General features: G+C 40.2%; 1 protein-coding gene across 2 annotated transcripts in view; it reads left to right on the forward strand.

The window, feature by feature from the left end:
* Positions 1-251: 251 nt before the first annotated feature.
* Positions 252-21820, forward strand: part of itchb (itchy E3 ubiquitin protein ligase b) — a 54375-nt gene continuing 32806 nt past the window's right edge. For both annotated transcript variants that reach the window (XM_080031118.1, XM_080031119.1), the window contains exons 1-5: positions 252-386; positions 9899-9990; positions 10347-10488; positions 16898-17022; positions 18719-18853. In XM_080031118.1, coding sequence (XP_079887244.1) covers positions 9921-9990; positions 10347-10488; positions 16898-17022; positions 18719-18853 — 472 coding nt within the window. In that variant the 5' untranslated portion in view covers positions 252-386; positions 9899-9920. The remainder of the gene's footprint in view (positions 387-9898; positions 9991-10346; positions 10489-16897; positions 17023-18718; positions 18854-21820) is intronic.

A 21820-nucleotide genomic window follows, 5' to 3' on the forward strand; every position in this document is an offset into this window, starting at 1 on the left:
TTTTTGTAGGCTGAAAGCTGCATGTGAACTGTTTTCATTAATTCTAGATCTAGAGCGATTACAAACCAATGGCTACATTTAATGCAACATTCATTCTGCTCATTTATTCCATCGACCCTGTTGTAACAAGGACACTAAACGCGTCAGCATGTTTACTGCGCGTCCATTGGTCATCGCGCTTCCACCCTAGTCCAATCGCAGCGCGAGGGGCAGGAGCGTGCGCCCCACCTTGTATCGGTCACGTGACGTGAGCTTACGAAGATGGTGGAAGTTTATTCTTCCTTGAAGTGAATCCCGGACTGAAAGCTAAACAGTCCGCAGACGGAGGGCCGAGAGTTCACCGCAGGGTTACCGCTTTGGTTTCGACAGTCTCCCCACGGACCCGGGTGAGTGATACAAGCCGACCTCTAGCCGATAGTGACTGTTTTTCACAGCAGCCGGACTTTAGGATTTCCAAGCCAGCCATGATGATGGCACGAGCTAGTAGGCTAGTAGTTAGCCAGGCTTGGATGGCAGCAGGCTGTCAGAGCTGGTGGCCACAGCTGACATTCAACACGTATTCAGCAACTCAGACACTGTATGTATGCATGCTGTTTATTAGCTAACTGGGACATACCGTCCTTAACTCTACTCAGCTAGCGTTAGCTCTGTTAACAGCATTAGTTGGTTACAATTATGTAACATTTGCCAACATTAGTTAGCTTAGCATACCAGAAAGGGAATGTAGAAGGTATAGGTTGTTGTCAATCATGCTACGTGTTTTAATATGGAGAAGAGACCGCGCCAAACTCCATTTAATTTCTGCTAGTTTGCTGTGGCCGCGCTCTTCGGTGAAGTTACAGGCTTGAGGAACACAAAACAAGACTTTATTATTACCACTTGGCCTATAGAATCCTCCCTGCTTTCCAGGCTCTCCGACCAGCAGCTGTTGTGACCGCATAGTTAGCTCTCCCTGGATGTTTTTGTTTGTTATAATGTGGGAGAAAACGGATAAGCTGAGCTCACAAGGAAATAGAATGGAAAATGTTTTTCCTTTCTTTTATGTGCGTGTCGCAGTTATTTGTCAACTTGACAGGGTTGTCTTTGTATTGTTGTGATGCGTCCCCCTCTGCCACTGTTCTCTACATGCAGTATCAAAAGGTTAGTCGTGTGGTGAATGTTTTCTTGGGTGGCCCTCATGTTCGGTTATGCAAAGGCAAATGTTTTTCACTATTATAAACCCGTCACAATATTTTCTATATAACCTCCTGGCCTGAATGAATCATCAGCCAATAGATAGGAAACCTAATTTGTGATTGAGTAAGATTTTTCAGTCATTCATGACATGTGTTTCAAACCAAAGCCAAATAAAAAACTTTTGATTTAGTATAACGATATTACGATATTAGTTTAAAAATGCCCATTCCAGTCTGTGTGGACGGGGATTGATATGAGATGAGCGCTGGACTCTTGGGTGCTGTTTCCTTGAAGTGTCATCATAAAACCTGTTTGTCCCTTTATCTTATAATCATGCTAAGGTGGTTGTCGTCATGGCTGCATGTTTGTGCGCTATGCAGCATTGTTTTTCACCACAATTACTGAAGTTGTTAACAGTAAAACTGTAGGGGTTAACAGCCAGGTTTAGTTCACAACTGATGAGGCTGAGACATGTTTGTGAGATGTTGCTGATATTGAGAGCTTTAGGTGCTATGGTTCAAAGTGCACACATAAAATAACATACTCAGAGTTCTGTAGCCCGAGGGAAGGTAACTATTTGAGCTCAAATTCAAAAAAAAAATAAAATAAATCCCCAAATGTTCCCGGCCTGTTGGTGATGTTATTTAGCTGGTTAAAAAAACTAATCAAAGGTTGATTATTGTAGAGTTTAATATCTCAGAATATCCTCATTGTCAGAACGCAGGCGGCCTGTGGCGAGGCTGCATAGTCAGCAGTCGCAATTAATAATTGACTGAGACTTAAAGCAGGAGCCAGGAGGGAAAGTTTGCCTAGGAGCTCCTCACTTTCTCCTTTTCCACCATTGTACACACACTGGACCAGATAGGCTGAGAAACATGCATTATTCAATGAGGCATCAAAGTACCGACACCATTCTAGGAAAGATCACAAGCATGTTATTGCTGCCAGTGCTGCCGGTTTGCTTGATGGGATTGACACATTGGTCAGAGCTGCATACGTAGGCATTGGATATGGATATGACCAGTGTTTACTTCTCCTCAAAGGAAAAATTATTCATTTTGACACATATTAATTCGTTGTTAGTGTCAGTCCCGTAAGATTTCTTTCTTGAGCTGCCAGTTTACAATTATGTTTTTAAAATTCTACCAGGAACAATCACAGGAGAGTGTCTTTTTGTGTATAAATTAACCCTTAATAAACCTGCAAATCAGGAATGCTTTCTTCTTGGTGTGGAGATTATGTGTTAGCACATCCTTAGCAACTAATTTGGGTCCTATAGGGGGTTGCTAAGGGTGTATTCACACCTGCCAATTTTAGTACGGTTGAAACGAACTCAGGTGCCCTTCCGCCTTCGGTGCGCATCTTGCAGGCAGGTGTGACTACAGCTATTGCACTCGCGGGCGAACCAAACAAGCGCTCTGAGACCCAGCTGAAGTGGCAGGGTTCGACATAACCAATGGCCCACTGGCCCGGGGCCAGTAAAATCATATGCAGGGCAAGTTGATTGGCCAGTCACTGTCCCGCCCGGGCCAGTAACGGCCAATCACAGTTAAGTATATTTTTGTAGACTACATCATGTCAGGTTCGTTGAAATGCGCGTTGAGAGTCGTAATGAAAGCAGTTGTTATTTAAGACTCAATATAATAAAAAACAATATAAAATATATTTTTAATGAAAGGCAACGATGCGTGGGCGTTTTGACAGGCGGAGCAACAAGCGAGCGCACTCTCGCTCCGTTGGCAGAGCTGCCTACCGCCCGCGAGTCGACAAATCAATCGACTTACTTTGCCCCCTTATTTTCTTCCCACAGCAGAGGTTGAGGTGCTGAAAATTAAGTGAAAACTGCGCTTTTCCTTTAGCTGCCGCCGTAATGTTACAGTATTTGCATCCATGATCCAAGCCCCAATGGTAATACAAATGAGAGGGTTTATTTAACCGCTATGAATGCGTCTCTGGTGATTGTAATTGTGTCGGCTGTAGACAGAAAGGAACGGAGGGACTCGGCTCACTGGACAGTTCCTATAGTCGCGCAGTTTGTCTGCCGACATGGCTCTGTGTTTTCAGGCTCGAGGCATACAATCAGATCGCGGAAGTCTTTCCGATTGACATCGCTAATCGGGGGAATATCCCGGTTATTATTTTAGCCACAAACCACAGTTCTTCTGCGCGGCGGCTCACTCGCTTACTGTCGAGATCTCACGGTGAAACGCTGCTTTGCTCGGACGAAGGCTTTGTGTGTTTTTAAGGTGATTTAACATCATAGTCTTAGACGAGCGTTTAACTTATGCTGCATATTTTGCACTGCATTGTTTTTTATCAATAGTTTGAAAAAATGGTCCCACAATGGACACTTCATGTGAAGCTGACACTTCATGCTGAAGTGACACTCCTGCAGCGCGCTCACGAACAGACGTGAATGCGCATACACGGTGAAATCTCCCATCAAAAAAACGGCATAACCTTCCGATTTTCTGATTTCTATTTTTAAAGTCAACTTGAGTGCAAGTGGAAAACCTGGTTTGACACATTCACATCCCTAATGCATATAGAGAAAGTGATCAACACTACCACACCACAAAGACTGATCAGACCTTCATCTCTTTTTTTCCCCTATGTTTGACCATGACTTCTGCAGGTGAACTATTCATTAAACTGCCCAAATTCAAGAATAAAAACAATCATCAAAGTTAAAGTACTGGCCCACTCCTTCCACATATTTTCAGTTGTAAACTTCAAATTCAATATGTTTGCCTGTTTTTATATTATGCGAATGAGCAATATCAACATTTCATATCATTAACTAAAAGAAAAATAACCAAATCTAAAGGGAATATCTATACTGTTATAGTATAGATATTCCCTTTAGATTTGGTTATTTTTCTAATACAGGTATCATAATTATTGACACTAAATTATGAAGAAAAAAAAAGTGTGTGCAGGGCCAGTGAAAATATACAAGGGGCCAGTAAAACTCGGATCCACTGGCCCGGCGGGCCAGTAGGAAAAAACAGTTATGTTGAACCCTGAAGTGGTGTGAATTCGGCTGGACTCGATCCAACCCAATTGCAGGAAGCACTGTGCTTTTTCTTTATTTTATTTTTTAATAAATCACTGTCAGCTTCACATTATGGGAAAGTGTTGTTGTCGCCATTGTTAGGAAGATTAGTTGTGGTTTGACCGGGAGCCCCGAGCGAATATATTACATTTGATAGACAGGACGCGTAACAATGCTGATGAGTTCAGCGATCACATGAAGGAGAGGGGAGCGTCTCCCGCACCAGTGACAACAGGTTCACGCTGCGCTTTGCATGAAGTGTGTGTTTTTATGATTCTTCCCATGTTAATGGGACCGTCAATACTATCCCCGTATCAGTTTGGAGCTGAACTGCGCCAAACTGACACCCAGCTGACACACAGCTTAATCAGCTGTGTGTCAGCTTGAGCCTATTCTTTTTCGCAAGCTGCGCGTCCAGCAGCTAAAATACAGTAAAACTTATGTTTCACATCGTAGGGCTACATATTATAGGGCTGTCAAGCGATTAAAAAAAAAAATCTAATTAATTACAGGCTCTGTGATTAATTAATCTAAATGAATCGCATACTTATGACACTTTTATACCTGTTTATAAACAGCTGTATAGCCTACTACAGTTTGTTTCTCTGTCTCTCTCTCTCGCGCGCGCTCGCTCTCCGTCTCTCGTAACTTCTGTCTCCTCCCCTCAGCCAGCTTTATACATGAACTAGCGCCAAATTTCCTCAAAAAAACAAGCAGACAAAATTACGACTTTCCATCTCCCACAACAGACAGAGCTACACTGCCACCATTTCGTAGCCTACTCATAGGCAAAAATATTGACACACACACACACACACACACACACACACACACACGGGGCGGGTGCTAGACAGCTAGCAAACAAAATTGGAGGAAGATTGAGAGATAGGCCGACTGTTTTGAACCTAGCCTACATTGTTGCACCCACTAAATCAATAATGCACGGACACTGCGGAGAATTAAGTAAGATGTCTTCCTACCTTCATGCATCCCATAAACCGTCCATAGAGCCCTTGAGTCGGCCCCTTTCCCCTGCTTCTCTCTTTACCTTTCTCCCTTTAACCCACGCGCCCGGCCCAGCGAGCTACAGGTGCAGCTCCGCACCACTTTTGCACCGGGTCAAAGGGCATTATAGAAGTGCGATTAATCTGCGTTAATTTTTTTAATCGCGTTAATTTTTCTGTCATTAATTAATCGAAATGAATGCGTTAATTTGACAGCCCTAATTATAACCATATGAAACAACAATAATTTGATGTTTTTCTTCTTTATTTATAGGCTAGACGAGGCCTTTTTTATTATTTTTAACCCCATATTATATCAATGATGTATTTCGCAGTTTTTACTTCGGGCTTCCTGCTTCTCTCCACCCCAGAATGTCTGTCCAATGAATGAATGACCTCAGATCACGTGTTGTTTTGCTTCGTAATGCTGGTTCACTTGCAAAAGGGGCAATATGAAACAAAAAAAATCTAAATTTCATTTGGTCTGGACCAAAGCAAGTGAACTAGCGGACTTTCCCAGTGTGAATACACCCTAAGAGACACCCTTGAAAATGTAGTTGGTAGAAGTAATCAATGACCTGCTAATTTATATCAAACAGTCATTTATCCAGTCACAACCAGGTCAAACATAGCTCACATAGTCTCCATAACACCCATGTAACCCTCAGCTAAGTATGTAGCTCTTCAGTCTAAAATGCAGATGAATGTAATATAATGTACTGTGATGTAATAATAACACTGTAGCATCAATGTTTATAGATATAGAGGCATTAATAGTTTTTGCTTCCTGGACTATATCCTCTTTAACTGTAAAAAAGTAGTGTCAGCTGTTGACGTTTGCATGTACAATAGCAATGACAGAACAGAGTGACTAAACATAAAACATGGCGTCAAACAGCATGCCGCTTGGTTAGCAATCATCATGTAAAACACAGAAAAGTTTGCACTGTCATTTTAGGTAGTAAAAAGAGACAAAGGTCAGGCTGGCCTTGTATAACCAATCTGCACAGTCATTCTAGTGTATTTAACTTGAAACGTACCCCAACGTATAACCTGTATGTAGCCACACAACTGTCACCAACTAAATGCTTAAAAGTTGTATGTTTTTCTGAACAAATATTATATTTGTATTGTAACTTGGATATCTTCCCATCCATCCATCATTATCTGGGTATACCAGCTTACCACAGGCCTGGGCTCAAACCAGGGCTGTACAGTGCGACAGTTTTGATCGCATTTGCTACTGAAATTGATCACGTGCGATGATGAATACAAGTCCAGTCGCACTAGTGATAATGAGCAGATGCTGTCTCTTTGAGACACAGAGGAGCGATGCACAACACTGCTTAGAGGGCTCTACATTAACACTCGCCAAATGCGGGTGAATGTAGTCTTAGGCGAGTAAGTTATTAAGTCTACCCTCCACTTTGGCTGGTGAAAGATGTGCTCGTTACGGCGATTATAGCGTCTAACTTCACCAACGATTAAAAACAGGAAGGAGACGGCTCTCTTTACATTAACGCAGTCAAGTTAGTGCGTGTGCAAACAGAACATTTCCTGTGCGCCTTCACAATAAAAGTCGGTTACTACCCAAATGCGAGTTGACTTTTATTTTGAAGCAGGTAAGAATAGGAAGCTAGCGCTTCACAGCCCTGCAGTGCTCTAGCTTGAAAAGTAACTCATTCAGCTGCAAAGAGCAGTCAAGAGTAGTACATTTAAACAAAGATTGACACAACCTATTTAACTTGGCCTAAATTGTATAAATATGTTTACTAATTTATTTAATAGGCTATATGTTCAATGTTTTAAAGTTTGGTTTTCATTAAAATAATGTAATGTTCTAAAAAAAATTGTTATTATTAGCCTAATATAATAATGATATGTTTATAAAAAATATATAGATATAGACATTATTTTTATAGTTCTATAGGGGGGAAATAATTCTGAATCAGCAAAAAAATTGCCATTGGCAGGTTAGACTCTTTTGTCTAAATTGCAATCAGTGCACCCCTATTAATTTTTCTACAATTATTACTGCACACTAGGATATCATATTCATTGAGAATCTCAAATAAAACCCAGATGACATGCTCAAAGGTAATTAGAGCTAAATGCAAGGGTTAGGGTCATGCAAGTTTTCGATCATACTTTGTGTGCTACCAAATTTATTTTTGTGTTACTGAATTTTTTTGCTTGCTAGCACCAGTGCTACCACTTTAAATAATAAGCGTGCTATGCTACTTTCCTCAAAGCAGGGCTGTATCCATACTTCCCATACTGTGAATAAAGCCTAGAAATGAAAACTTTATTTTTTGTCTTAACCTGTTGCATGCTTTAAAAAAACAGCAAGGCAAAAGTGTTTTGCACTGTCACATATGGATGGTAATGATAGGCAACAATAAGGCCATAACTTTTGGTCATTTATTAGCAAGAGGAGGTAGTTGTATTGATCATGATTTGCTTTATGCCTCCTCTTACCTGAAAGTCAATTACAGTTAATTAGGTTGATTCTTAATTTAGCTTATAGCAATTCTATTGTTCACCTGTTTAATGTTAGCATTGGCACGCTTGGGGAAAGTTTTTAGGAAAACACTTGAGTCCTTAATTATATACGGTTCTAATATGTTTTATTTTTATAAAAAAGCGTAATTTACTTTCATATTGTGGATAAGTGTGCAACGATTAGGGTGCAACATACAATCGACTAATAATCCACTACTAAATTTGTCGCCAAGGAATTCAATAGTCGTTAGTAATCGATTACGAAGAAGTATCACCTGTTTATAGCTCTAGCTGTTTAGCTCCTGTGCGCCGTCACTTTACAGAGAGCAAACCAACTCCATGCCACGGTGGCGGAGCAGCTGGTTTAAACAAATGTTAACAGGCAAAGGAAACTTGCTGCTGTGTGCGGCGCTTCAGCGTGCTGTTACCGTGACGCAGAGTTGGCTTGTTTAAAGCAGCTTATTACAGGGGGATAGCTGTTGTGAGCTAGCTGGCTAACATTGATATTTAGCTCTTATCTATTCAAGGCTTAACCCCACATTGTTATTGGTGGAGACAACCAGCAAGGTTATGCATCAGTTAACGCAGGGGTGCCAAACATACGGCCCGCGAAAAAAAAAAAGCACATTTTAGCAACGTGGTAAATGGTAATCTTGCTACACCGGTATTAATGTTTCCTCCAGTGCTTTATGGCAAAGTAAAAACCAAAAAATAAAACTATTTTTAGTGCTGAACAATTAATGTACTAGCAAGCGCGGTGTGTCTGCGGCTTTGTGCGCGCAAAACGAGCAGGCTAGTGTAGGCCTACAAGATTTATTTTCTAATCTTCCGTGCTGCTTTATTTTTATGTTTTAAATTGGGAAAAACAAATTCCAAAACAACCACTAACCTCTGTATTTAAAAATAAATCAAAACAGTAGAAGTTGCACTTTTATTTAATTGTATTTTGTACTGTCTGCATATTTGCACAAAATGTGTCCCTGTACATATAGTAAACAAAATTGGACAACTGTAAGGTCAGTGCCTGTGGTATTTGTGTATTCAAATAAACAGTTGTTTATTTCATTAGTGCGTATTGGCATCTTTGAACAAAATGCGCGCCGCACCTCCTATTCCCTTGGCCAGCAGCAACCTTTACTAAGACATTTCCTGGGGGGTACAGAGATCCCTTGTGATCCGTGATAATGTAGGTTACAAATGTAGGCTGAGTGTTATTTGGAGTTATTTTGCCATTATTTTACTGGTCCGGCCCACTTGAGGTCAGAGAGGCTGATGTGGCCCTCGAACCAAAATGAGTTCGACACCCCTGAGTTAACGTGTCAAACTTGAAAATATTATTCATGTTGAAGCTTGAGTTAAACACAGACATTTGCACTCTAGTTTATTTTGACATATTTTTAAAATAAAGATGACAAATCATTATTTCATTATATTTATATAGCCTTAGGACTACTTTAAAATACACATTTGGTTGATGCTGTGATTTTTAAATTGCACTGCCAGAATAAAGCCAGGCTGGTGTGGGATTTTCTATCTTGCACCAGTTTCTTGTTATGGCAATTCAAGTTCAAAGTAAAAGAAACAAAATCTAATTAAAAGTACAGTATGTACCTATGGTTATTTTAATACATTCATTCATTTAATTTAAAAGAAACTGTGATATATATAGATACAGTAACCGTGATATAAAATCACCTATACCGTGATAGAAGATTTTGACCATACCGCCCAGCCCTAATATGAGCACTGCGTCTGTATTTGGTTTAAAGAAAAAATGGACACTTGATTTTTTTTTATATATATCATCTTTAAACAAAAATGTCATATTGGAGTTTTTATTTGACAGTATTGGCCTTATCAGCAGCAATCGTTAATAAATGACATATTTCTAAATTAATTATTAATCTTTATTGTCTTAATTGTTAGTGAGCACATGCCTAACACAAGCCTCAAGTTAAATTTAAAAGCTAATGGCTAATTAATAGCGATTAATCGTTTCAATAATCGATAGATTAATTGATAATCAAAATAATCGTTAGTTGCAGCCTTAATTGTGGGCTACATATACTAGATCAATTCGACCTAATCTGTGACTGCAACTGTTCGGCAATGTGTTACAAGTTTTCCACCATCTTAACCATGTGTTGTATGTGTCTTGCAGGCCTTAATACCAGCCCTATGTCATGGCCAGTGGAGTCACCAAGTCGGGCACTTCGAATGGTTACCCTATGAAGGCACAGCTACAAATCATTGGTAGGTCCTTGGCCTATATCAACATGAAGAAAGGTTCAAGTAAACCGAATACCTATTTAATTTGCAAATTTTTTTTCTTCTTTTTTTTTTCAACTGTTAAAATCCAGATTGCATTGCAGTCACACATGTGTGCTATATATACATTCATTTTTTTTTCATTTTCCTTTATTTAACCTCGAAAGATCAATTGAGGGGTGACCCTCTTTTACAATGACGTAGAGTTTGTACAGATACACAATATACAATGAGAATACATAACAAGTTTACACACACACACACACACACACACACACACACACAAGTATGTCTCTGTTCCTGAATCATTATTTGACTGCACGGTGTGTTCTCTGTTTCAGTGCTATCAGCCAAGCTCAAAGAGAACAAGAAAAACTGGTTTGGTCCCAGTCCCTATGTGGAGGTGACAGTCGACGGCCAGTCCAAGAAAACCGAGAAATGCAACAACACCAGCAGCCCCAAATGGAAGCAGCCGCTCACTGTGTGAGTTCACCAGACCCTTAGGATAATGATATACGGTCACCTTTATGATAATCACAACTTTGTTATTCTGTTACTTCTCATAAACTAGATTTAACTGCAGCTAGATTAGGGTCAAATGGTGTTTACAAAAGCAAGAGTTTGGTCGTTTGTTAGTCACAAAGGGAACTGTAATCTTTAAGTTTTCACAGAAAGCATCTAGGAGGCATTTTACTGAGCTTTGATTGAATTCTTATTAGATGCCCTATGGTGTTTAATGTCACCAGTCTGGTATTCTAGAAGGTTCTAGACAATCTTAACTAGGGGTGCAACGGATCCAGTGTTTCCCCCAGGAAATGTCTTAGTCAAGGTGGTCCCTGGGCAGGGCTGGAGGAGGCGTGGCGGTTAATAATAAAGGTTAAACGGTTAAACAAATATTAAATCATCTTAATTTCTCTCAAATCTGTACTCTTATTTTGATATCGCTAAATCAGATGTAAGAATGTAAACTTTCAGCAAAGAATGAAACGAGTAGTGTAGGCTACGCTGAACTTTATAATAGAAAAGATATACAGAAAGATAGTCAGTAGGGCTGGGTATTGTCAAGAATCTCATGATTCGATTCGATATTGATTGAAATGCTTCGATATCGATTCAGTATCAAGTAGAAATACACAAGAAAGAGTAAAATAATTAAAATTTAATTTTATGCCTTGTGAACCAACAGCCATGGTATAACTCTCTCCTCTTGGAAATTGTAACATAACATCAGCACAATTGACAGTGCTGTATTAAATGTAGTATTTTTTTCTTTCTCACATGACCTCTTTGAACAATAATAACACATAAGAACCAGGTGCCTTCATTTCTGGTAACAAATAAAACATTAGCACAATACCAGTATAAGGTGTACAAAAGTGAAAAAAAGTGCTGTATTGGAATTCAGCTCTCATACAAAAACGTAAAAAGACACAAAGCCAGTGCAGGTCATATGGGTTTGCTGCTCTCTGCCCTTTTGTCGCCACTTTTAACAACTCGCTCTTGTGTGGTGTGCATGCGCAGTGGCGCAGGAAATACTAATATTAAATACTTTTTTTTTTTTAATGAATCGATTATTAACTTTTATGAATCGATTCGGAATCGTTCGAGAGAGAATCGCAATGCATCGGAGAATCGATATTTTTACCCACCCCTAATAGTCAGTCCCAACTTATGGTCACAACACTCCTGTGTCATGTGTTTGTATAATGTAATGAACAGCGTGGGCTCCCGCTAGCTTAACATAGCGCTAGCATTAGCCTATTTGAGGTGGATGGGGAACTTCCGCTGTGTTGTGGACTACTGCAGTGCTTTTTTCTAATGTGTTATGGTCTTGGTCTTTGCAGCGCGTTTTCTTAATGCTGTGCATGTGTTGTCAAATTGATGAAGATGTTTTCTTAATTGGCTTGTGTTTTATCTTTGTGCATGCGTTTTCTTAAGTTGCAGTGCCGTGAGCTCTCGGGGCCACCATAGTTTACTGTAGGCTACTGACGAAATTAACACAACACATTACTTGTGTTCAGTAACAATATTTATTAATTTAGGGTATATTTGGCTGCTCTACTATAAGTCAGCCCAGCCAGGTCAGGATAGTTTAGTTTCAGTTTTGATTGACCTAATCCCCAAAAACTCCAACAAAATAACACAAGGAAATCGGACTATATAGTACCGTACTTTTCGGCCTACAAGCCGCGACTTTTTCCCCGTTTTCCGACCCTGTTATTACACAGCACAGTATATATTCTGTAGCTACTGGGGATGGGCGTTAGTAATCGAGTACTCGAGTACTCCTCGTTTCAAATGATCTCGATTGGTGGATGAGGAAAATCGTTTTTTGTTTTTTTTAGTGTTTGTAGCCTTTAGGCCGGCCGGCGGGCCGCCCCTATTTTAAAGTGTTATATACGTGTACAAAACGGATATAAAGTTTAACAAAATTAAATATTTTGATCCAAGTCAAATAAACTAAGCGTTGTGTCAAACAGAAACCGCAAATAACTGCCACCTCCGTGCAGCGCAGCCAGTGTGTGGTCTCCACAGCACCGCGGAGCTGAATGCGGTGCTGGAAAACTGGGAAAGTCACGTATAAGCCAGGCTGACTTCGGGCACATTCGAGCAAACGACATTTAAGAAGCCTTTATTATGGAATATAGGATTGAGATTCAAAAGCCGACGGTGTAACGTTCCGTTAACGAGGAATTAGTCGCGGTAATTAGTCACGGACAGGAGTGGATATAGCCTACTAGCCTACTACTTCTACTGCTTTGGTGAGTTATTTAGCCTATCTATGTGTTTAAACTGTAGGACAATAATTTTATTGTATTTGCTGCCCTTCTTATTTTAAATGTCTATTTTGAATGTTAGCCAACTACAGCCCATGCTTTTTTCTCTCTCTTTTTTCTCTCTCCACCGCAGACCTACTCGATCGGTTTAAATTGTGGCCCGCTTATTTAATTACTTTCAGTTAGGAAAATGTGTTTTAAACTTGTGGAAAATAAATCCTTAATATCATATGGCAACTGTGACTGTTTGACATAAGCATTGAGCGCTTTATTGCGGTCAACCGTTGTTCTGTAGACGGATGCGTTGCGTCCTAAAAATAGAAAAAAGTTTAAAGAGAAATCGATTGATCCTCGAGGAATGCAAGCGATCACACGAGTAGCGAAAACACTCGTGCCCATCCCTAATAGCTACTATTGCACAAAATGGTAACACTTACGTACGTTATGCAAATATGCAACTTGTTTGTTGAAATGTGGGAGCTTCCTCAAGCAGCCATCTCTTTCCCGACAATCCCCTCTGTGCACAAACTCTTACATATGGTAATTAAACATTATAACACCTGGGGCTTATTGTCCAGTGCGGCATATAGTACGGAAAGTACGGTAAACGATCCCAATTCAGGAAAAAAAATAAAATCTTAATCATAATATGATTCACTAACATTAGTTATACTTGATGAGGTAGATAAAGTTATGAAATGGATGTGAGAAGAGCTGTTTCTTTTGGTTCAGTGCTGTGCTTGGTCTAGCTGCAGCCTGCTGTCTGTGGGTATGACCCTTGAGAGCATACACGTGCCTACATAGCAGGGAGAGGGGCTGATTGACTTGGCCAAGGGAGACTGAAGGGGAGATGCTTTGCTGTTGTAACGCAAAACACAACATATTAGCTAAACCCTGGAGTTCGGCTATTATGAGGAGCTTTGAGGAGGAAGCAAATCTTGTAAAACGACTGCTGCTGACTGCTGTAGTATTAAACATTGTATGACACTATTTCCTCTAAAATCTGTCCCAATCTTGAGGAGTTTCTACAGAAACAAAACATTCACATGTATACTTCCTCATAGCTGTATGAAACTGCTGTTATAACATAAGATCTTGATTATGATGTCTCTGCCAGCAGCAGTTTGCTTTCTGTATGAGTCACCAGGACTTTGTTTCAAGAAAACACTTTGTTTGTGTCTGTGTGTGCTGTTTAAAGTAATAGATATGCTATCTCCAGGTCGTTGGCACTTAGAAGTAAAATGCCACACGTTTATTAGAGTGTGTGTGTCCAATTCACACAGGAATCCTGTTACTAAACATATACTGCACACTTGGTGAACTCTTGCCTCTTGACTTTCTGCAGTCCAACATATTCACACATCAGATGTCCCCTTAATTTTAGCTCTTGTCTGCTGTTTACAGCGGCCTTCTTAATATAGAGCTCTCTCATACAGTTTCTGTTGCACCCACAGGGCCAGAGGTATTATGTAAGCAATGTTTACTATGGGATGTAATCGGACCCGAGCCCATTTGTCCACAAGTGTGTTTTCCTAGAGGCGCAGTGGGCACTATCTAAACTACTGTCACACTGATTGCTGTAGATGCCTGTTGTCCCCGAATAGCTTCTGAACTTTGTTGTCAGTGGGTTGCTTTGGGGACAAAGGAGTTCGCGGCTCACACAAGGGTCACTAACTACCACTTTCACATTTCATTACCGGTGAAATTAGATTTTAAATCAAAATTAAAACTGCGAGCAGTGATGACCAGGCCCTCGCACTCTCGTGCTGGACGCCGTCCTGGCCGGCCGGCCTCGGCGACTATGTCAAAATGTTTGGCGACTACGTCAAAATAAAAGACTTCCTGTTGATTTTGGGGTGGGGCGTCAAGAGGCTTTTTTGTTTGTACTGGGATTGTACATTGCTGTATGAAATTGTGTGGTTCTAAGTATAACACAGCCTGAGTTATGATCAATTTAAGGGTTCATGACGTCCGTTTTTGATGTGTTTTTTTCACCTGCTATTTGTTCATAAAATCTGTTGGTAGGTTGATGCCACCTCAATCAAACCTTTACATTACCATAAAAACATTCCATGTATTTATTTTCAGCTTTCAAAAAAATTCATTATGCATGTTTGAGATGGTAGAAATAATATATTTTTTTAAAATCCGTTTTTACTAGGGCTGTCAAAATTATTGCGTTAACGCAGGGTGATTAATTTATGGAATTAACGTGTTATTTTTTTATCGCAAATTAACGTTGCGGCTGACCCAGGATCAGTAGCTGCGCGCAGCCAAACATAACAGCACGCTAGCCCATGCCGTGTTTTAAACTGCTAACGGTCACGTCTGTGTCGGGGGCATAGATAGTATATAAAATCAACTGCCGCGGGTGACAGTTGATGACGGGAGCAACAGGAGGAGAAACATTGTCCGCTCTGTTCGGAGCCTGTGAGGACACAAACGTCTGCAGTTTTCAGAGGTGTGTCTAAGTAGACATCAACATAATGTTGGCTTCCTGGCACAAATGAACAGTCCCCTAGGATGGATGGACAGACAGACAGACAGACAGACGTATTCAAGAATGCACAACCTATAGATTCACCAAATAAATGCCATTATATAGCCTATATTTGCCCAAAGACATAGTAAAGACACAGACCAATTGAATTATGGTGTGGTAGGTATATATTTTAGTTTGATTTAAATTTATTTTCAGTATTAAAACCATCATTTGGATTTTCAATTAAAAAATACTAATTTTAAATGTACATATCCACCTTCTGTCCTTTATCTTTCCGTTCATACAACAATATACAGAGAAAATTCGAATTTTTCGGGCATATTTCGAAGGGTAAAATTAATCGTGATAATCCACAGAATCCTGTGATTAATCTGATTTAAAAATGTTAATTGATTTAATCGACAGCCCTAGTTTTTACATTTATCATGTGGTTTTTGTTCCAATATGATCATTTATTAAGTCAAAATGAAAAAATAAAATAACTATCAGGTCATATAGGTTAGGGTGTTCTGAACAAAAAGATACCAAACTTTGGCATGATAAATATTTTTTACTGTAGTTTAGTAAGGATTAATCAAAAGTATGCAAAACGGCTAAAATAGCCCTAGGGTTCAGAGGGTTAAATTGGTGAATATTGGCCATTATTTCGTCATAGTTATTCGGAATCAAACAAAACTTTTTTTGGTGTCTTGAGTGTCCCTATTTTTTGAACATTGATGATTTTCGAGTCAGAAATTCACATATTACAAAACAAAAGACTTCCTGTTGATTTTGGGGTGGGGCTTCAAGAGGCTTTTTTGTGGGGCCTGTAAAGATACAGTTGGGCAATTTGGTGCAGCTAGGTATAACACAGCCTGAGTTATGATGAATTAAAGTTTCATGAGGTTCGGTTTTTATGATGTTTACGTCAACTTTGACCCCTGATAGCTCCCTGGTTCTACGGTAATTTTGAAATCTTTCTGCAATTTAACATCGGGCAAGCGTCTTCAGTATTTGAGAGGTGGTTTGACGTCCCTGCCGTAAAATGTCTAGGAGCCTTTCGTCGAAATGTGAAATGTTGTAAAATGGCGATTTTAGGCACTTAATCCAAAATGGCCGACTTCCTGTTGAGTTTGGCCCAGGACATAAAATTGCATTCATGTGCGCCTCGGGCCAATACATGCTATCCTAAAATTTGATCATGCATTTCCTGAAAAACTGTTTTTGGCCCCTGGGGGCCAATTGTTTTAGATCAAATCCTGAAACCACTGATAAGTTGAAATATTTTGCAGGTCTGACCTGCCCTCAGAGTTTTTCAACTTTTGTACCACGGGAAAGTGCTCAAGTGCCAAAAATTACTAAGAATAATAGGGAATAAAAATCCTGGCGATTACAATAGGGCTTCGCACCACTCGGTGCTCGGGCCCTAATAATGGAAAGGATTGAAACATTAGGGAAACCTGCAGATGTTGAAGTAGGTGCAATATCACTGTGGCAACAAGTCCTGACATTAAGACCCCGGAGGGCTCTCTAAAAATCAAATCCTCAGTAAACAAGATCCGGTCCAGGTTTTTTCTAATCCAAGAGTGTCCATGCGTCACACACGTTAACTGATATATATTTCTATCAACAGGATTGTGACCCCATTCAGCAAACTGGTGTTTCGCGTGTGGAGCCACCAGACCCTCAAGTCAGACGTGTTGCTAGGCGTGGCCATGCTGGACGTCAGCGACACGCTCCAGTCAAACGACATGAAAAGTGAGTGTAGGAAACACACACACACACACACACACACACACACACACACAAACAAATATAAATATGTATGTTTCTGAAGGAAGAGCTTTTATCTGTTCAGCTGCCTCTTCTCAAATTTTTTATTTTAACTGCTCTTGCAACTGCAAATGCTTCACTACCTGTACATCAGAGGTTTGGTAAAGACATATCTGCTGCATTAGAGCAATCAAACCAAATGCAGAAATGGAAAGCATATATCAGTGATTCTTGAGAACCGGGACAAAAAGTTGTCTTCCATATGCAATTGCTGTTATGCTTAAAACTAAAATATTTAAAATTGTAGATGTTATTAGGGATTAAGAATAGAATGTCTGGAGCACAATTATCCCCTTAAATTAAATTTTTATCATTATTATGTCAAATATATGACACTTGTCTTCTCACGACGTCCAAAACAGTGTGTCCTCAGAGAAGATTTTAATATTTCATATGCAATAAAACCTATTAAAAAGGTATTTTAATGATTTAAAAAGAGCTTTTTTCATCAAAAGCAATACTAAATAATCTCTCATATCAATAAAAACTGTTTTTCTACAACACATTCATGTTTTATAAGGATTCTAAGTGGTGGGACAACTTTACTGAAAGTCAACACCGTCAGACATTTCATTATGTAAAATGTAATAAAATCAGGCGAAATAAGGGGCAGCTTTGAAGGACCCCTTGTCAAATTCTACCTCTGCAGAGTACATTAGAGTCCGACAGGCTCTGATAAGTGTTGTAGTTTTAGAATATTTTACATTACGAATCTTGAAAGTCCTGTGTCACAACCATGATATGTCAACACCGACATCCAATTTCTGAAGAAGTTATTTGAAATGTTTTGATAATTTTATTTTCCTGAAGTAGTTCATACTAGCACCTAACATCAACAGAAAAACCAAATGGCTACTAGATAAATTCTATTTGCTATGTTTAAGAAACGTTAAATATGTCAACAGTGTCAAACAGGAAATCTGACGGAGTTGACATCTGACGGTGGTGATAGGCCATTGACGGTAAAAAAAAAAAAAAGCTGGGAGGTTGTGTCAAAGCTTAGCTCAGTAGCTTAGTATATGTTGGAAACATACATGTAATTTAATTTGCCGAAACATAGGGTTTGTATTTTTTCAACATTGCACGCTGAATCACTCTTTTTTTTCTCCAAATCACGGTCTTGGGAAAAGTGATTTTAGTCAGGTCATTTCAGCCACATTCATTTTTTTCTTTTTCTTTTCTTTTCTTTTTTTTTTACTCTTCTGGGGTTCTAGTTTTATGACATGACCCCCCCCCCCCATTGCCTCCAAGAACACTGGACTAAGAACTCTGAACAAGAACTCAGCCTGCAAATCAAAATGTACATCCAGTTGATTGCATATTGCACATTGTAAATATTTTTCATCACATTGCACATTTCATTTTAACTAATACATTTTTTACTCTCTATTCTATTTTATATATGCTGTTTTATATTGCACAAAAAATACATTTATCTTATGTAAATATTGTTTATCTTATTTAACTCTATAGTTTTTATTGCACTATGGGCCAGAGATAAACGCCATTTTGATTCTGATGTATGTCTTGCATATATCAGAACTGACAATAAAAGACTTTGACTTTGTATGATCCAATACTCTTGTTCTTGCACTGATTGGGTTGTATTCCCCGGGTGCAGTCTCTGAGGTGGTGCAGACCTTACAGCTGTGTGCAGACAGGGAGCAGACAGACCCGGTGGGAGACCTGTCTGTCTGCCTGGACGGTATGACTGTGGACCCAGAGATGTTCGCCACGGCTAAAGCTGAACAGCACAGTGAGCGTTTTTTCTATCAGGTCTGGGTCGCTATGAGTTAAAGGTTCAGTAAGCGGAATGGTCAGTTTAGCTAACTTCCTGTCAGTGACTGCAGTTAGCAGTCCCATCCCTCGTCCCCACGTCACCACATTAATGCACTGCGGTCTTCAAGCAGCGAGTTATCTAGCATCATCTCAGATCCATAAGTGTGATAAAACATGATAAAAACCATCAAAACAGACATTGGGGAGGATTTTTACCTGCTCCGCCATTGTAGGCACATACAGTTGTGCTCATAAGTTTACATACCATTCTTCAGAGAATATGAATAATAACACAAAAGCCTTTCTGCAAATCATGGTTAATGGTTGGGTGATCATTAGCTATTTATTGGCAAACAACTGTGTTTACTCTTTTAAAGGTCACATATTATGCTAAATGCACTTTTTAAATGTGTTCTAACATATCCATGGGTCCACGGTGTGCCTAGAGACTGCCAAAATATTTTAAAAAATAACAATCTCTCCTGTTCTCACTCTCCCCCTTTCTGAAACCCCCACCCCTCCCCCACAATATACTCCAGTCAGAATTTTCCCCTTTTCTGACCTCACAAACTGGAAAGCCAGAAGCTTCCACTGTGCAGCCCACACCCCTATTTCTTATTGGTCCACGGCCCTGACAGACAGAGGGCGAGGCGTATCTGGCTTCGCTTCCGGACAGGGGGCGGGGGCAGCTCAAAGATTGTATATTTACGAGGGGAGCTGCAGCTCTTTTTAAAAAATAGGCCATTGTGAGATTAGCTGAACTTCAGCATAGTACAATAAATTATCTGAAAGTTTTTTTCAGCAAACAATTAAAGAAAAACGTATTAGGGACCACTAAGACCATATAATATGGTGTATAATAGTACCGAAAAGTGTATAATATGGGAGCTTTAAAATCAAAATGACAAAAGAAGGTACCCAAATGACCCCAATCAAAAGCCCAGTGACTTTGACCTGATAACATGCACAAAAGTTGACGCAAACAGGTTTGAATGGCTACTCAAGGTTCCCATCCTCACCAGTGACCTGTTTGTTTATAATTAGTGTGTGTGTATAAAAGGTCTGTGCGTTTCTGGGCTTCTGACAGACCATTGCATCTTTCATCCAGTGTTGCACAGACGTTTCTGGATTCTGAGTCATGGGGAAAGCAAAATAATTGTCAAAAGATCTGCGAGAAAAGGTAATTGAACTGCATAAAACAGGAAAGGGGTATAAAAAGATATCCAAGGAATTGAGAATGCCAATCAGCAGTGTTCAAACGCTTAGTGGAAAATGGTCAGGTAGACCAGCAAAGATTTCAGCCACATCTGCCAGGAAAATTGTTTGAGATGCAAAGAAAAATCCACAAATAACTTCAGCTGAAATACAGGACTCTCTGAAAAATTGTAGCGTTGCTGTTTCAAGATGCACAATGGGAAAAATGGGCTGCATGGTCGAGTCGCCAGAAGAAAGCCATTTCTGCGCAAATGTCACAAAGTATCCCGCTTACATTATGCCAAACAGCACAGAACAAGCCTCAACTTCTGGAACAAAGTCATTTGGAGTGATGAGACCAAAATTGAACTGTTTGGCCACAACCATAAACGTTACGTTTGGAGAGGAGTCAAGAAGGCCTTTGATGAAAGGAACACCATTCCTACTGTGAAACACGGAGGTGGGTCACTGATGTTTTGGGAATGTGTGAGCTACAAAGGCAAAGGAAATTTGGCCAAAATGTATGGCAAGATGAATGCAGCATGTTATCAGAAAATACTGGAGGAAAATTTGCACTCATCAGCCCGGAAGCTGCGCATGGGACGTTTTTGGACATTCCAACAGGACAATGACCCAAAACACAAGGCCAAGTCGACCTGTCATGGGCTACAGCAGAACAAAGTGAAGGTTCTGGAGTGGCCATCTCAATCTCCTGACCTCACAGACGTGCAGTTCATTCATGACAGCCCAAGAACTTACAGGAACTGGAGGATTTTTGCCAAGAAGAATGGGCAGCTTTGCCATCTGAGAAAATAAAGAACCTCATCCACAACTACCACAAAAGACTTCAAGCTGTCATTGATGTTAAAGGGGGCAATACACGGTATTAACAACTGGGGTATGTAAACTTTTGATCGGGGTCATTTGGGTACTTTCTTTTGTCATTTTGATTTAAAAAGGGTAAACACAGTTGTTTGCCAATAAATAGCTTCACCCAACCATTAACCATGAGTGGCAGGAAGGCTTTTGTGTTATCATTCATATTCTCTGAAGAATGGCCAAGAAATCATAAATTCTCCCAGGGTATGTAAACTTATGAGCACAACTGTACCTATACATTCACCCATCTGTCGCTCTGCACATGCACCGGCAGTGAGACGGTTGCCGGTTTGTAGCGTTCTCTCTTTTGATTGGTTTTGCCAATTACATGCAGAGCGGGTGACTAAGGGGCCACTCACACTAGGGCCACGGCCCCGTGCCCGAGCTCATTTGCATACTAAAGTCTAGAACGTTTGGCTAGTGTGACCACGCCATCCGTATTCCAGCACGGAACAGCCCCTTAGCCTCGGCACACTTGGGAGAGGTGTGCCGTGGCCAAAGTACAGATGCTAATGAGATGACACGCGCACAAGCAAGCGCACAGGCGGCGTTCCTGACGTGAATTTATTAAGGATGCATAGTCCGTTAACGTCCGCTGCCTTACTGGTCGGCACCAGAATTGCCCACCACTTGGACTTGTAGCTACATAAAATGTGTGAGAATGAACGTGTGTGTAGGCCTAGGTGTGGGCTAATAAAAGAGGGAGAGAGCTAAATAGGTGAGCGCAGAAAGCAAAGCAAAAAGGTTTTCGTGTTTACTCACGTTCGTCAGATGATTTTTTTCTTTTTCTTCCCGTCAGCTGTCATAATACTGCCTTTACGCATGGCGGTGGAGACTAACCCAAAACAACACACAGCGGGACTCCGCGGCC

The sequence above is a fragment of the Ammodytes marinus genome (assembly GCF_949987685.1).
Source record: "Ammodytes marinus genome assembly, chromosome: 7".
Classification (NCBI taxonomy): domain Eukaryota; kingdom Metazoa; phylum Chordata; class Actinopteri; order Uranoscopiformes; family Ammodytidae; genus Ammodytes; species Ammodytes marinus.